Genomic DNA, 16,887 nt, shown 5'->3' with positions numbered 1-16,887 from the left:
CTGACGAGCCTGTGACTGTGCTGTTCAGTCACTAGGTCGTGTCCAACCCTTTGCGATCCCATGGACTGCAGCACACCAGCCTTCCCTGTCCTTCACTATCTTCGGGAGTTTGTTCAAACTCGTGTCCACTGAGTCGGTGATGCCATCCAACCATCTCATCCTCTGTCGCCCCCTTCTCCTGCCCTCAGTCTTTCCCAGCATCAGGGTCTTTTCCAACGAGTCAGCTCTTCCCATCAGGTGGTCAAAGTACTGGAGCTTCAGCTTCCACATCAGTCCTTCCAATGAATGTTCAGGGTTGATTTCCTTTAGGATGGACTGGCTGGATTTCCTTGCTATTCAAGGGACTCTCAAGAGTCTTCTCCAACACCACAGTTTGAAAGCATCATTTTCTGCGCTCTCAGCCTTCTTTATGGTCCAACTCTCACATCTGCACAGGACTTCAAATCTGACTGTGGGGGTGGAAAATTCTTAAAGAGATGGGGAAACCAGACCACCTACCTGTCACCTGAAAAGCCTGTATTCAGATCAAGAAGGAATAGCTATAATTGGACACTGAACAATGGACTGGTTCAAAACTGGGAAAGGACTACATCAAAGCTGTATATTGTCATCCTGCTTATTTAACTTGTATGCAGAGTACATCATGCAAAATGCTGGGCTGGATGAAGCACAAGCTGGAATCAAGATTTCCAGGAGAAATATCAGTAACCTCAGATATGTAGCCCTCTAATGACAGAAAGCAAAGAGAAACTAAAGAGCCTCTTGATGAAGTTTTAAGAGGAGAGTGAAAAATCTGGTTTAAAACCCAACATTAAAAAACTAGGATTGTGGCATCCAGTCCCACCACTTCATGTCAAATAAATGGGGAAAAGGTGAAAATAGTGACAGATCTTCTTTTCTTGGCCTCCAAAATCACTGCAGACGGTGACTGAAGCCATGAAATTAAAAGACACTTGCTCCTTGGAAGAAAAGCTATGACAAACCTGGACAGCATATTAAAAAGCAGAGACATCACTTTACCAACAAAAGTCTGTATAGTCAAAGCTATCATTTTTCCAGTTGTCATGTACAAACGTGAGAGTTGGACCATAAAACAGGCTGAAAAATTAATGCTTTCGAACTGTGGTGTTGGAGAAGACTCTTGAGAGTCCCTTGGACTGCAAGGAGATCAAACCAGCCAATCCTAAAGGAGATCAGTCCTGAATATTCATCGGAAGGACTGATGCTGAAACTGAAGCTCCAATACTTTGGCCACCTGATGTGAAGAGTCATCAGAAAAGACCCTGATGCTGGGAAAGACTGAAAGCAAAAGAGAAGGGGAGGAAAACAGAGGCAGAAAAAGCTGGATAGCGTCACTGACTCAATGCACATGAGTTTGAGCAAACACTGGAAGACAGTGAAGGACAGGGAAGCCTGGCATGCTGCAGTCCACGGGGTCACAAAAAAACAGTGGGACAAGAGTGGGAGACTATATAACAACTTAGTGGAGTTTCCCCTTAGATAGATTTAGATCAGCTGGAGGAACTCAGTTTACATTTTAAAAGGAAATTAAAATGTTTTAAATTAAAACTAAGAGTTCTCCTTTTAATAGGGAAATATTCCTTTTTCATTAAAATTATGTTTTCTTTCCTTCTCAGAATTCGTGAGCTGATTTTAACAAACAGTTAACAGTGTATTAACTGGTAAAATGTTCACCACATCAAGCTTAACCTTCTGTACAGTAAATAAAATCTATTACCTCATACACTGCATTTGTGTGTGTGTGATAAGTACTTTTAATATCTACTCCCTTAGTAACTTTCAAATAGGCAATACAGTATTAATAATTACAGTCACCATGCTATATCCCCATCACTTAGTTATTTACTGGACCTCACTTATTTTTGTTAATGGGATAGAAAGAGTTTTATATGCAAAATTACCTAAAGCTAATGTGTCAGGCTGACATTGCAGAAGACACCATCTTCTACTGTTTCTCATTCAAATGTTTAGGGATTATCTTTGTTCGTGGAAGTTTCTTGAAATCAAAAGAAGAATTTTGTGAAACTAAAAATTGACGAATCTGAATAATTCCACCTGGTTCAAACAGCTTCTCCTTTGGATTAAACCCTGATGCCACCAGCCAGGACAGACACAGGCACCCCCACTTCGCTGGGCTCTTTCCTGATCTCACCCAGGCCTGGCGGCAAGTCCTCATAGTGTTCCTTTGCCGGTTATCTTGGTGGGTATCCTATTGGCACTGCAGCTCCTTCGAAGGACTAGTTTCCGCGTTGGCACCTCTCTGTCAGTTGCTGGTAACTGATTTATACCCAGTGTCGCTGCTGTGTGGTCAGCCTGGCATCCCACTGCAATCCCAGGATCATCAGGCCCACAGGAACAAGTTTAGTGTGAAGTCTAGTGTAGTGTCTGTGCGTTACACACACTCACTCTTAAAAGGGATCATATTTATCTCAGCTTGCTCAAGTGTTGGCCACACAGTATCTTACGTCTCAAGAAACAGAGCAAAGAGTGGTTAGCCAGGGGTGTAGACTGTATTAAAAATCCACACTTCCTAGACACATACACATTGTCTGTTGAGAATATTTTAGAAATATACAACAAATTGTAGCATGAAGACGTGTCTGCCGCCGGCACCAACACACACTTTCTCATCCTGTCTCACCTCTCTGTCCTCTCACTGTCCTCGCTGGCTCTGTGCTCTCTGAGCAGTATTTTTCTTTTCTACAGCTCTGTGCCTTATTCACAGCAGCCTGCTGGGGCAACACCCATGAGGAAAGAATCAGGAGCATTTGTGAGAGGAAGAGAGAGTCAAGGACCTTCCTTTAACTTCTGTGTGTCCTGAGGGCAGGATTCCCAACTCAGCTCCAAAAGCCCTTGCCCCCCTGGTGTACACAGCCCCCGCACAGCCTGCCACGCTCCACCTGTAGACAAGGTGAGCTGTTTCCTCCAGAAGACAACGCAGCTCCGACTGGCCTGTCAAAGCGTGACCTCTTGGCTTTCCTTGCCTGTCTGTGTGCATGCACACACAGACACACACACACACACACACACACTGCAAAGTGGGCTTCACAGCAACACCTCTCCGAGCAGCAAAGTCCCGAGGCCCAGTGCCGGAGGACAAGCTCGGAGGTCAGCGATGAAAGGCGGATGGCTGATGAAGTGCAGTCGGCACCAGCCTGCCAGGGTCGGACAGCGCCTGCTGGCCCTCCCGGCGCTGGGCGTCAGAGCCACGCTTGCTTCTCGGAGGCTCTCTTCTCCTGGTTGGTGAACTCTTGGACCGCAGCCCGCTAGGGCAGCACCTGGCAAGTGGCAGCAACTCTTAATAAGTGTTTGCTCCGTGCATTACCGAGCAAATCAGTGAATCTGTGTGAACCAAAATGCGGAGCCAAAATGGACAGGAGTGGAAACAGGATATTATACTCTCAAAACACGATTTGCTTTCTGATGATGTAGGAATGACAGGCATTCCTACAAACAACAATCAGACACAGCAGCCTTTATGTGAAAACTTGCTTGTTAGACCCAGAAGAGATCAGACAGAAAGGAAAAAAGGGAATAAACGTGCACCAGCTATGACACATGTGGGCACTTTTGCATTCTTACAGAAGCCCAAATTTTCCTCAAAAAGACTCGTTTTCATTGACAAGTATCAAAAAAGTCTGCCAAGCTTCAGGTACTTCAGCAGTTCTCACAAATGTGGCTTGTCACGCAGCAACAGACAGAAAGAGAGTCCCCAGTGTGAAGGACACAGTGTCAGAGCAGAAACTGGCTGTGGTCCTTAAAGCCACCATCGAGCCTCTTGCCATTTTTGCAGTGAGGTGGGTCCAAGAATAGATTTTTCTCAAAAGTGTGTGTGTGTGTGTGTGTGTGTGTGTGTGTGTGTGAAAGTCACTCAGTTGTGTCCGACTCTTTGAACCCCATGGACTATACAGTCCATGGAATTCTCCAGGCCAGAATGCTGGAGTGGGTAGCCGTTCCCTTCTCCAGGGGATCTTCCCAACTGAGGGACCTTTAGTATTCACTACCTTAGTCATGTCCCAAAGATTTTTATAAACACTGGTTCCTATTCAAACCCCAAGCTACTTCTCACTGGCTTGGTTAGGGGGAAAAACAACAACAACAAAGCAAACAGAAACCCTTAACAACCCGAGTCTCTTATCACTGGGCCTCTCCCCACGGAAACTCCCTGCAGAGCGGGTGGGGGGCGGGGGTGGGAAGCCGAGTGGATGGCCCTCTCCCCGGGGTCCTCTGTCTTTCCAAAGGGAAAGTTTGCTAAGGACTCTCCCAGGACACCTCCATCCTACCTGAGCTGTTCATCTTTATTCTTCTCCCCAACATCCCTCCCAACCTGCCCCACCCCAGACAACCAGCAGTAACAACAGAAACAAACTTCATCACTTTAGGGAAACCCCTACACACCCAGGCTCCCCAGCACAACCTTTCTCCCAAAACTTGCATATGCAAGGATAGGAGCCTCCACCCCTCTCTCCCTCCCTTCAACCAGGTGCAAATTGTGAAAAGTAGCTGTTTTTTTACTGAAAGGAATCCCTAGTGCAGGAGAAAGGGGGCAGACGGGAACCCCAGTCCTAGGCACCGGACTAACCCAACTCAAGTCAGAGTGAGTTAGGAGCTCCACGCTCTACACCAACCTTCATTCAGTTCACGGCCAGGCGGGGTCCGTTTCAGCGAGTACAGATGTCCATGCCTAACACGTCTAAGGGCAGCAGGGGAGGCCGCGCCCCCAGACCGTGTTCTTCCTGAACCGCAGCATCCAGGAATCAAGCAACACCCGCAGGTGGGGGCCCGAAGGAGGCAGACACCTGAGGGCTGCCTTGCGGGTCGGACTGGGGGGAGGCTACGAGCTGGGGGTGTCCGCTGGGAGTCCAGGGCCCACGCCCCGCTGTCCTTTCAGGTCAATGGCAAACACGAGCAGAGACCGCCGCCAGCGGCTCCAGACCGCCAACAAGCGTTCGCGAGGCCGCTGGGCCCCGCGGCCCGCGCGGGCTGAACCCCGCCAGGGAGGCGGGAGCTCGCGGCGGGATGGGGGGCGGCAGCCGGGCCCCACCAGACACGCTTACATGCCCGGGAACTGCACCCCCAGAGGCTCCCGGGCGGGCGGCGAGCTCAGACGGGTTCCGGCCGCGAGGAGGGGTCGGACCCCGTGTGCCCGGGGAGGTGCAGGTCGGCCGGGGTTGCGGAGTGAGCGGCAGACGGGAGCGGGAAGCCGAAAACGGCCACCCTGGAACCGCCGGACGGGAGAAGGCGCCGCGAAAACGCGGGTCCCCGGCGAGAGGCAGACAAAGGCTCGGGTGCGCACGCGGTGGACGGTGGCGCCGGAGCCCGCGCCGAGGGCCGCGAGGAGCCGCGCCCGACTCGGCTGGCGCCGGAGTCGCCCGGGGTTCCCGCGGGCGCGACCTCCCGCCCCGCCCCGGTCTCCGGTCCTCACCTCGCTCGCCCTCCATCCAAGACAACGGCGACCTCCTCCTCCGCGCGCCCGGCGCCTCCTTACTGAACCTCTCCTGCCTCCTGCCTCCTAGCAAATATCTGCCTCGATGCTTCTGCTCGGTTTTGCCCCCCTCCCCCGTGACACGCCTTCCACCACCCCTGCTCCGGCGCGCTCCGAGTCCCGCTCGCGGGGATTGCCCGTGGTCCCGGGTGGGGCGCGGCCCCAGGGGTCCGGACCGGCGGCGCCGTTCTCCCTCGCCCTGACACCCCATTGTCCTGCCCCTTACCAACCCGAGCACCGGTAAGCCCCAGGATCTAGACTCTAGATCCTAGAGAAAGTGGACTCCGGGCGGAGGCGCGCCCATCTCCACGCGGTCAGTCCACGCTCTAGAACAGGGTCGCAGTGGGGCCCGGGGTAGCCAGGCCCGACCGCGACACCGAGCCCGGGGAACCGCCAGTGCCTCCACCTTGGGGAGCGCGGGGTCCCGGGGCCCTGGCCTGTCCTCCTCCAGCCGGGGGACGCAGCGGGCGGGACCCCCCGGAGGAAGGAAGCGCCTCTGCTCCAGCCAAGTGGCCCCAGGCTAAAGAGGAGCCGGCGTCCGTGGTGCGGGAGTTGATAGCAGACGTGCAGGGCAAGCGTGGCCAGAAACAGCGCCGGGAGCCCGAGGCGGGCAGCAGGTCCCGTCCCAAGCGCGCGGCTCCCGCCGCCCTCCCGGCTCACCCTTCCCCGCAACACGAGGAGCCTGGGGAAGCCCGCGGTTCCGGGCTGGCCGAGTCCCCCGCCCCTCCAGAGAAGCCCACCGCCGGCCGCCCAACGCCCCCCCTCTCGCCCACCACGGCCGGCCACACACACCCGGCCCGCCGCCCGCCGCGGGGAACACGGAGCCTGGCACTTACTAGGGCTCAGGAAACACTCCGTCAGCCTTCGGAAGCAGCTCGCATTATTAGAAGGTCCATCTTCCATGTCGGAGCCGAAGAGCAGCGGGAACGCGGCGGCGAGCGCGGCTCCGGGGCCTCGGGGCCGCCGCGCCGTTCGGCCGCCGCCGCCCGGGCTGGGACCGGGACCGTGAGCGGGGCAGCCCCTGCCGGCGCCCGGGAAGCCGCGGGAGCCCGCGCGGGGGGCGGCCGGGCCGAACGGGAGCCGGGGCGGCGGCGGCGGCGGCCGGGGCCCGGCACGGGCCGAGAGCAGCAAGCCCCGGAGCGCGGGGGAGAGGAAGAGCCGCCGCCGCCCGCCGCCGCCGCGGTGACTCCTGCTGGGGGGGACGCTCAGGGGAGCCGCCTCTTGTCCTCTGCCGCCGCCAGCATCGCCACCGCCTCCTCGGGCCGCCGCCGCCGCCGCTGCGCCCTCCCTTCCTGGGAGACGCGAGGGGAGGTGGAAGGCAGATGAGGAGGGGAGAAGAGAAGGCGGGGGTTGGGGGGGCGGCGGCCAGAAGTAAAAGGAAGATGGAGCGGAGGCGCGGACCGGGGAGGAGAAGGCGAGCGCGAAGGGAGCGCGCGCTGCGACCCAGCCGCCCCCGCCGCCGCGCGCAGACAGGGCGCCGGGGCCCCCCGGGGGGCTGGCGCGGCCAGCGGAAGAGGGGGGCGGGCGCGGGGACCGGGCGCGCTCGGCCGGGCCGCGGCCAGGCGGCTCGGGGGCCGGGCCCGGGCCCGCTGCGCTCCTCCCGCCGGCGGCGCTGCGCCCGGGCTCCGGGCGGAGTTTGCCGGAGCCGGGCTCGTCCCCCGCCGCGGGCAGGGGGGCCTGGGGGCGGGGAGCGAGTGGCTCTTCGGGGCTGGCCATGGCCCCCCTCCTCCTCCTCGGGCTGCCGGTGGGGGCCGGCCGCGGGCGGGAGGGGCGCGCGACGGGCCGGGACTCCGCGGGCTCCGCCCCCGCAGGGCCAGCCCTCCCGGGCCGTTCGGCCCGATCGTCAGTCTAGTCCTCTCCGGTCTTCCGCGCCCGCTCGGCCCAGTCTTCACATCGTATTCCGCTTGGGGGGCGGGAGGACCCGGGGCCCGGAGGGCGAGTCCCCCGCGGCGGCGCCTGGCTGCCGGCCGGCGCGCACAATCGGCGTGCTCCCGGCGGGCGAGGGGCGGCGGAGACGCTGCCTGCAAGCGTGGCGTGGTCTGTGCGCGCTCCGGTGGTGGCTGAGCCTCAGCGACTGCTCGAAAGCAGCGGAGAAAAGCGCCGCAGTGCCGCTGCCCGTGGAGGCGGCGGCGGCGGCTGCAGAAGACGCCCACTGGCGGAGCCAAGGCGCCCCACGCCGCAGCCGCCCGCGCCCACGCAGCGAGCCCCGCAGCTACTTGGCCCCCCGGCGCCAGGTCCCACGCCCCGGCGGCTCCCGGCGTCCAGGGTGCGCCCCAGGCCCGGGCGGGAGGACCGAGCCACGCCTGGGTCTCTGCGAGGCGTCCTCACATCTGGGCCTGGTGTTACAGATTCGTGAAACCCGCCGCCCTGCAGCTGCTCCAGCTGTGTACCGCCGGGCGAGCCCTGTCGGCCAGTCCCCTGCCCGAGCCCTGGCACCCTCCCGCCGGCCGGCCCGCAGCTCCAACCGAACTGTGCTCACAACTCCCAGGAGAGTGCCAACTCAGACGTTGGGTTGGAATTTCTATCAAGGCTCACTGTTTCCAGTAAACTAGGGTTTAGCAAGCCAGCTCTTCCCCAGGACTCCCTTTCTGATACTCACTTTACAACGAACTTTGTGTGCACAACCCAGTTTGCCCAGGTGAGGCCAGAGAATAGAAAAAGCAAACAAGTTCTGAGACTTGAGTCCTCACCCTCGGCTTTCTCGAACCATGCCCCCCTCCCTCGGCTCCCAGCCCCAATCCAGACAGTTGCTACAGAAGGGAACTGTGTCGCCCAACGGGCGCTCTGAGCACGGAGCGGCCGCCAGAAGTTTGCCAAGTTGGAGAGCCGAGCGCCCGCCCGGTGCGCAGGTGTCGGTGCCCGCCCGTCGCGTGCAGGGGGGTCACCGCAGCGCTGCGGGTCGAGGCTGGGGCGGCGAGCCGGCTGCCCCACGGCGGGACGGGCTGTACAGACTCCCTGGCCTAGGTCACCTTCCCAGGACTGGGGCCGGCGTGCCGAAGCCCAGCGTCGGCGAAAGTCCAGGCGGTCGCCTGAGCGAGAGGCGTGCGCGGCGGTGCAGCCGCTCGGTGGCCGCAGGGCCGGTGGACCCCAGTGTGCGCCTGGCCCCGGGCTCTCTTCTAGCCCTCCACTTTTTTTTTTCTCTCTGTCCAGTTCGGAGGGGTTTTTTATCTTGAAACGTAATTTCTCCCTTAGTCTGCTTTTCCCCACTCGCATCCAAACGCCCACAGTGGAAAGGGGCATGTATGTATTTGCACCAGACTGGGCAGGCGGGGCGCCCGGACAGCGCCGCGGCTCCGGTCCCCAGCAAGGTCCCCGGGCGTTTCCGCGACTGCCCGGTGGACTCTGAGAGTCGCTCCTAGCGCGCGCCAGCCCTGGCACTCGCTGGATCGGAATTCTTCACTTTGCGGAACCAGCAAAAGATTCCGGTGGCTCCTACCTTACCTGAGGGTGGAAGAGGGTGGAACCTGCCTGCCCCATTTGATTAGGTTTTTTTGCTTAGAAAGAACCGAAACGGCTGTGCCGCGCAGCCGGGTGTCCCGAAGCCTCCAGGCCGACGCGGCTGGCTTCGTAACACCTGTTACTCTCCCGGGAGTCGGGGACCCGCGCGCGCGGCGCCCTCGGCCTCGCGGGAAGGGTCTCCCTAGCTGCCCGGCGGTTTGGGGAGGACGCGTTTCTCCTGGAAAGGTTCACTGTTCATTCTTCTACAGGCAAAATGCTTCTGCGTGTCCTTTAGGTTTCTTCGGTTGCCTTTTTGGAGTCATTAAAGTGACTTTCCTGTTACAAGAAAACGTGTCTTTAGTTTGAATAGAAGCCATCGGAGCGCCGGGCACAGGGCGCGGGGAGGAAAACATCAAATATTTGTTCTTTGGGGTCTTCGTTAAATCAAGACCAAACTTTAGGGTGTTCACTAGCCCTCTTCTGAAATCAACTTCTTTCTACTTTTCTTCCTTCTTTTCTCCAGCGAATGGCTGGAAAGCACACACTTCCCGTACCAATGAAAAATGCCACAGCCTGACAACGGAAAAGGAGCAGGCTGAGGAGGAGCTTACTGATTATTGATTGTATCTGTTAAGTGTCCCCTTACTTAATACTGGAGGGCACTTCTGTCAATGTAAATCCAACAGGCACCCAGCCACTGCTGCTTCTTCATGAAACTTTTAGTCAAAGATTTAAATCCCAAACACGCAACCTTAACGGCCGCTGTCACTCACCCCTGCGTCCAGGTGTCGGCACACCTGCAGAAGGCCGTCTCTCGCAGACTCTTTCCCTTCGCTTTGAGTCTCCTTAGTGATGTCTCGGGAGGAGAGTGGGACTGAACACTCGTCACCCCAAACCCTTCAGGAATAAACAGGTTGGCTCATATTAAGTGAGCTCTCCATTCTGATAGCCCTCATAAAACCTGCAACTTAGTAACATGTCAAAATGTTATCAAATCACAATACAATTTAAACACAACTGAAATGAGGAGCTGTAATTCCAAGAGCAGAGGAAGAACCACGGCCAATGTTCACCCCACTACCACATACTCTCGAAGAAATGAACAGTTTCCTTCCTTCTCAGGTGAAGATATGCCTGTCCACACTGCAAAGAATGAAAACTGAAAGCGTATTAGGAGGGCAGCTAACACCAGGAAGGGTGCCAAGATCATGATGCTCATTACTAGCAGCTCAACATTTTAGAATATAAAACATTCCCCTCTGCCCTTTATGAAGGAAAATCATCAAGAAAGAAATTTATATTGATAATGAAGCCTAATATTAGTGGACCTGTGCAACCACAGCACACTTAAATTCTCTAAGAATTTTTCTATATGTTATTTTAAAAGTAGCTTAGTTATATATTAATTTTAGTATTTTATGCATAATAATTCATATATAGAGGAAAGAATATCTGCCTGATTATTATCTAATTTGAAAGATATATTCATAAAAATATTTTAAAGCATGGCTCAAGGAAGAGACTAAGAAATGGTAAAATGTAGAAATGGTAAAATGTTGGTTTTTCTCAAAAATTATAAAATTTCTTTATAAGTTAACCATGCACCTCTTTTATAAAAGAGCTTAAGAGTTAGGTACAATAAGTATGATTAATATTTTATGAATGCTGTGATCAACATGTGGGCCTGTATCTCAATTGATTTTATTTTACAACTTTTAATATTAGTGCTTACAGCTATAAAAATTCACAGAGCTAATTCTTGAGTAATCTGTTTTTTTCTTTTCAAATGCTAGTAACCTTTCTTCATAAAGATATAAGACACAGGTTGATAAAATATTAAATTTGTCTATTTATACAGATAGTCTATCAAAGGACATTCTTTTTATTTTGATTTTAATTTTTCAGACATTTAAAATACAGTTATCTGAGCAAAATAATTTACAAGCAAGTGTCTATTGCTCCCAAACGTAGTAGAAACATGTGGGTTTCACATGTCAGAATTTTCCATTTAATTGCTACTAAATTATCAACATATATCATACCACACAAGCTCTCTGCACTCTAAGAAGATAATTTATTCCTTGTCTGGCATGTTAAAACTGGAGTCCAGCTGCCAGGCACTAATTCATGCCCTCCCAAGCCCACCAAATCTCTCACTAGAGTTTTAAGCATTTCTTTCTCAAAGCCTCCTTTCATTTTTCTCATTTCCAGTCCATCATAGCTTCGTTGTCTCCTGGAACTAATGTATTTTATCTGCGTATATGAATGTGTTACACTAAACCTCTTTAAAAATTTAATGCACATAAAATTTGCGTTGACAATTTTACTTTAAACAGTCTGATATCTGGAGTTTCGCTTCTCTTACTACTCATAATCTTTAGCAGAGGCCAGCACACAAGAGGCACTCAGTGTTTGCTCCCCTACCTGTCACCTCATGCCCCCTGATTATAAACTTCCGTTAGCACTGATGTTAACAAATCTTGACTAAAGAGAAGATGCATTCTTACGGTATTATTGTAGTCAGGCCTATTTCTTAAAAGGGCATTACAATTTCAGTAAGAACAATTTTATTACAAAGTCAATACACTGAATGGGACAGCCTTGAAAATAGACTGGAGTTGATAAAACCAACTCCTTTAGCCCTAATATTCCTAAAACTGCAGTTTTGATTAAATTATTTTATGAATTCAAACAAACTATCTATAAAACAAACTACATTTTAGTATTGCTTTGTGTTATAAAACAACTAAAAACTAGTTGCTATTCTTCACTAAAACAATGCCAAAATGGTGCTTAATTTTCAATTAGGGAATGTTTTTGAGAACCGGCCAATTGTTAAAACATTAATATTCCAAATAAATCTCCTTAAGTATCCATCCATACCTTCTGAAAGGGGGATTCAGCATATTTCTTGGTGAATAATAAGATCCAAGTAGAAAATTTCATCAATCAAAAGCAAAACACTAATTCCTCATGAAATAAGCTCTGCTTAAATTAAGGGCTGTGAGTATCCAGCCCCCGGGGCTTCCAGCTGGCTCAGACAGTAAAGAATCTGCCTGCAAGTGGAGAGACCTGGGTTTGATCCCTGGGTCAGGAAGATCCCCTGGAGGAGGGAATGGCAACCCACTCCAGTATTCTTGCCTGGAGAATCTCATGGACAGAGGAGCCTGGTGGGCTACAGTCCACGGGGTCACAAAGAGTTGGACATGACTGAAGCGACTTCACTTTCATTGCGTTCATCTAGCCCCTAGGAGACTGGTGTTAAGAGGCCTGCTGAGGCTAAACAATCAATACTAAGTTTCTGTGATAAGCCTATGAGCATAACTACACTTTGAAGATACTGCCATTTTGAAAATATTGAGTCACTTCAGAAGCCCACTGAAATTCACAGAATGCTGAGGCAGTCTTCACTTCTCAAAAGCACCCAAATTATAATACAACCCTGAGTTCTGGTTAAACGATCAACACTTTCACTGAACTTTCACAGGTCAGATGTATCAGTTTCCTCTGAGGCTGTCTTAAGAGTCAAATAGAAAACTGAATAACAGAATCATATACATTTATATATAATTATATAAGTAAAAGACCTAAACAAAAGGAACACTTCTCAAAGAGAGCCAAGGTCAATTTAAAGCATTTCAGCAGAAAGTGACCATGGCGGCAACTGTGGATAAGTAAGACAAGATAGGGAACGGCTTAAATCTCCTGACCCCTACGACCACCTTACATACAGACAAGCAGAGAGTTTCACAGAAGGTTGTCAAAATTCCTAATAAGTGTGTCCCCCTGGGGGAGGCGCACCTTGCGTCCACACAAATGATTGTTGCGATATTTGAACTGTGTGTTGTTAAGGTCATTTGAAATAAGCAGGTCTTCATCTGTGGCTTGGGAATCCTTTCCTTGCAAACATTATTTTACCTGGCCACATTTTACAATGAGACTTGTCCTTTATACAAGGGGACATGGTGCAGTTAAGAGAAAAAAAAGCAAAATGGTTGATTCCAAGATTTGTCTCAAAAGTAAGAATCAAAATGGCTCATTCAATCCAGAGAATGCATTCCTTTCTGTTCATCTCAAAACAAAAACCCAGCAAAACACAAAACCCAAGGCTCCTGGCCTGGGGCACACGGGCCCGGATCTGGAGCAGGATGGCAGGCCTTTACGGGTGGGCAGCAGAGGCGTGGCCGTTCCCACGGGCGAGCGGCTCCGGCCGTGACCGACCAAGACTGGTTTCTCCTGAGCTCCTCTCAGGAAAGCCCCCAAAGGGAAAAGGAGACGGAGAGAAAGGCGGGTGCAGCCACCAAGGGCACTGCGGACATCAGACACACAGACAGTTCTCCCCGGTCCGGGTTTCAGGATACAGGCGGCCCTTGTCCGGACGATCGCAGCCCTCCTCACACACACGCCATCCTGTGTCTGGAAAAGCTACACGCTGTGAACTATCACTGAGGTGGAGTGAGGTGAAGTCGCTCAGCCGTGTCCAACTCTTTGCGACCCCATGGACTGCAGCCCACCAGGCTTCTCCGTCCATGGGATTCTCCAGGCAAGAACACTGGAGTGGGTTACCATTTCCTCCTCCAGAGGATCTTCCCCACCCAGGGATTGAACCCAGGTCTCCCGCATGGTAGGCAGATGCTTTACTGTCTGAGCCAACGACTTTGCATATTAAATGTTTTGAAAGGACCCTTATCATGAAAAAAAAAAAAAAAAAAAGGACTCATAGAAGCCAGAAAGTAAGCAACCTTGTTTTTCCAGCCACAGTTGTCTGTGTGACCTGACGGGGAGCCAGAGACCCGTGCTTGAAGGAAGAGAAAGCTGAGACAGTGCGTCTTCGGTAACCTCTGGACACCTGCACTCTGGCTGGTTTAGCAACTTTGCTTTAGCCTCTGTACTCACTCACGTGTAGTCACCAACAGAAGCAATGACAGGGTGCCCTCTCCTCCCCAGCGAGCTCTTCGGCAGGACGTCCCTGGTTTCAGACAGAGGGGAGGAAATACTACGGGCCAGAGTCTGGAGGCCCCAAATTCAAACCTGCCACTTTGCGACCCTAGGTGTCCGGTTAGGTTGCTGCCATCTGCTGTTGTGTGTGAAGGGCTTCCCCAGTGGCTCAGGGGTGAAGAATTCAAGCGCAGCGCAGGAGTTGCGAGAGACGCAGGTTCAGTCCCTGGGTCGGAAAGATCCCCTGGAGAAGGATGTGGCAGCCCACCGCAGTATTCCAGCCTGGAGAATCCCCAGTATTCTTGTCTGAGGAATCCCATGGACAGAGGGGCCTGGCAGGCTACAGCCCATGGGGTTGCAAAGAGTCGGACATGACTGAAGTGACTTAGCACGCACGTACGGTGTATGCGAAAATTCCCTTCTCCTTCTCCCTCTAGGACTCCATTCTGGCAGAGGTTTTCACAGGAAGTTTCCAGAAATCTGCACCCAGGAGTCCCGAGCCCCCGGCGCAGGATTCCACACGCTGCCTGTGCGCCATGCTGTGCTCAGGTGCTCAGTCGTGTCTGACTCTCTGAGACCCCACGGACTGTGGCCCACCAGCCTCCTCTGTCCATGGGATTCTCCAGGCAAGAACACTGGAGGGGTTGCCTATCCCTTCTCCAGGGGATCTCCCTGAGCCAGGAATCCAACCAGGAGCTCCTGCATTGCAGGGGGATTCTTTATCAGCTGAGCTACCAGGGAAGCCCCACACTCTGCCTACTGGTGTTCAAAGTAATCCTACATAAGAACGTGTGTCCCATTCAAATAACCCATCATCACTTCTATTGGTAACAAACCCCAACTATGTAGCACATCAAGCCTAGCTGAAAAAATAAACAAAAAAGCCACATATGTCCCTAACTGGAATTCCCCATAACAGATCTCCATTTTTCTTTTCTTTAGCTTGCTGCGCCCTCAGAGCTTCTGGCTGAGGGACATACCTCTGGCCAATCAGGCAACTGCCATCTTTGCAGAAGATCACACCAAGGCTCAGTGGCCCTGAGTAATCTGTTGGCTTTGCTTTCCACGTCATGCTGGTCCTTTCTAGGGGCCCAGCTGGCCCAAGCCCAAGAAGGTGCACCTGTCACTGACGGGGCAGGAAGGGAACATCCGTTTCAGCCGCGCCACCCGCCAGGGGGCCAGGAAACCGCTCTGCCACGCAGGGTGGCTGGGGTGGCTCGTGGGGCCTCAGCCACAGACAGCTTCGGATGGGCAAGTCCCAGCACTCTCTGTGTCGACTCTGCCCATCCCCTCCTTCCACAGGGAGTGCAGGTGGGCCTCTTTGATCCGAAGACGGAGAAGAGGTGGACATATGTGGCATCCAGACCTAATACACTTCTTAACGTGAGTCACCAGGAAGTGCATGTGAGTGAGATACAGGAAACAAAGGGTGGCTTCAAGGCAGTGACATCAGAGTCACCACTCAGCTGCTCTTTCCCATCCGCAGCATAGAGTCCTTACCACAGGGGCACTGAGGAAAACAACAGAACATCGCTAAGGGTGGCCTCAAGGCAGTGACATCAGTCACCACTCAGCTGCTCTTTCCCATCCGCAGCACAGAGTCCTTACCACAGGGGCACTGAGGAAAATAACAGAACATCGCTAACTCAGATCCAACTCATTGACAACAGAAGTTTAGAAATGTTAACGTGCGTTCTGAAAAGTTCTCCTACTTGGTTTGAAAAGGTGGAATTGAACATTAAAACCAAGTTTAAAATGACTATGACTTTTATCTGATAATCTTACATAACTGCAAATAAGTCGAGACATAGTCACCTTAATTAAAGTCGGAGTGTTCCCTGTGGGCGCCTTACACCTCGGTTCTGGAGTTAACCAGAAGCAGTGGTGATATTTTCAGGGACGCTGCCAAGGTCAGAGCTGGTAGAGAGGACTTACAGTCCCTGGGCTCTCAGAATACCCCAAACCTCCAGCACTACACATGCTTTAGGTGAGGAACAAGAATGGGGATAAATGTAAAGCAAACTGAGAAGGTACAGTCGGGTGGGGCCCCACCAGTTGAACTGTGGTAGGGTCACACTGGATGAAAGAGACCTTGATCACATTATAGTTTCCCGGTGTCTCTGTTGACCATGTTCCTCTCCCTTCTTGCTAACTGCCGGAGTCTTGACACGTGGACACTGTACACCCATGGCCTGCCTTTCACACTGTGGTTGTTCAGTCACTAAGTTGTGTCCAACTCTTTGCGACCCCAGGGACTGCAGCATGCCAGGCTTCCCTGTCCTTCACTATCTCCCGGAGTTTGCTCAGACTTAGGTCCATTGAGTCAGTGATGCCATCCAATCATCTCATTTTCTGTCACCCTCTTTGCCTCCAGCCTTCAATCTTTCCCAGAATCAGGGTCTATTCCAATGAGTCGGCTCTTAGCATCAGGTGGCCAAAGTATTGGAGCTTCAGCATCAGTATCAGTCCTTCCAATGAATATTCAGGGTTGATTTCCTTTAGGCTTAACAGGCTGGATCTCCTTGCAGTCCAAGGGATTCTCCAAGAGTCTTCTCCAGCAGCACAGTTCAGAAGCATCAGTCCTTCAGGGCTCAGCCTTCTTTATGGTCCAGCATACATGACTACTGGAAGAACCATAGCTCTGACTATATGGATCTTTCTTGGAAAGTGATGTCTCTGCTTTTTAATATGCTGTTTAGGCTTGCCACAGCTTTTTGTTCAAGGAACAAGTGTCTTAATTTCATGACTGCAGTCAGCATTGGCAGTGACTTTGGAGCTCAACAAAAGAAAATCTGTCACTTTCACATTATCCTACTCTGGTAAAGAGATGGATTTCATAGGTTTTCAATGTATCACTTTAAATCATCCTGAAGAAGAAGGTCACTGTTTTTGAAGAACAAAAAGTAAATGAGGACTCCCCTGGTGGCACAGTGCAGGGGACATGGGATCCATTCCCTGTCCAGGAAGATCTCACATGCCTTGGAGCAAGAAAGCCTGCGCGCCAC

At 52.6% G+C, this 16,887-nt stretch overlaps 1 protein-coding gene across 7 annotated transcripts in view; it reads right to left on the bottom strand.

The window, feature by feature from the left end:
• The window catches only part of PDE10A (phosphodiesterase 10A), a 545,806-nt gene that overhangs the window by 245,551 nt on the left and 283,368 nt on the right, over nucleotides 1-16,887 (bottom strand). Inside the window, exon 1 of one of the 7 annotated variants that reach the window (XM_070461603.1) lies at nucleotides 6,343-7,534. The exons of 4 other annotated variants lie outside the window; for them this stretch is intronic. In XM_070461603.1, the coding sequence (XP_070317704.1) occupies nucleotides 6,343-7,222 (880 nt within the window). In that variant the 5' untranslated portion in view covers nucleotides 7,223-7,534. Of the gene's footprint in view, nucleotides 1-5,446; nucleotides 5,503-6,342; nucleotides 7,535-16,887 lie in introns of those variants that run through there. 2 more of the 7 variants (XM_020871065.2, XM_070461608.1) reach the window with 2 other exon arrangements.

The sequence above is a fragment of the Odocoileus virginianus genome, chromosome 34, assembly GCF_023699985.2.
Source record: "Odocoileus virginianus isolate 20LAN1187 ecotype Illinois chromosome 34, Ovbor_1.2, whole genome shotgun sequence".
NCBI classification, from domain to species: Eukaryota; Metazoa; Chordata; class Mammalia; order Artiodactyla; family Cervidae; genus Odocoileus; species Odocoileus virginianus.
Note: the sequence above shows the minus strand (reverse complement) of the source record. Positions and strands in the feature narration are given on the sequence as shown.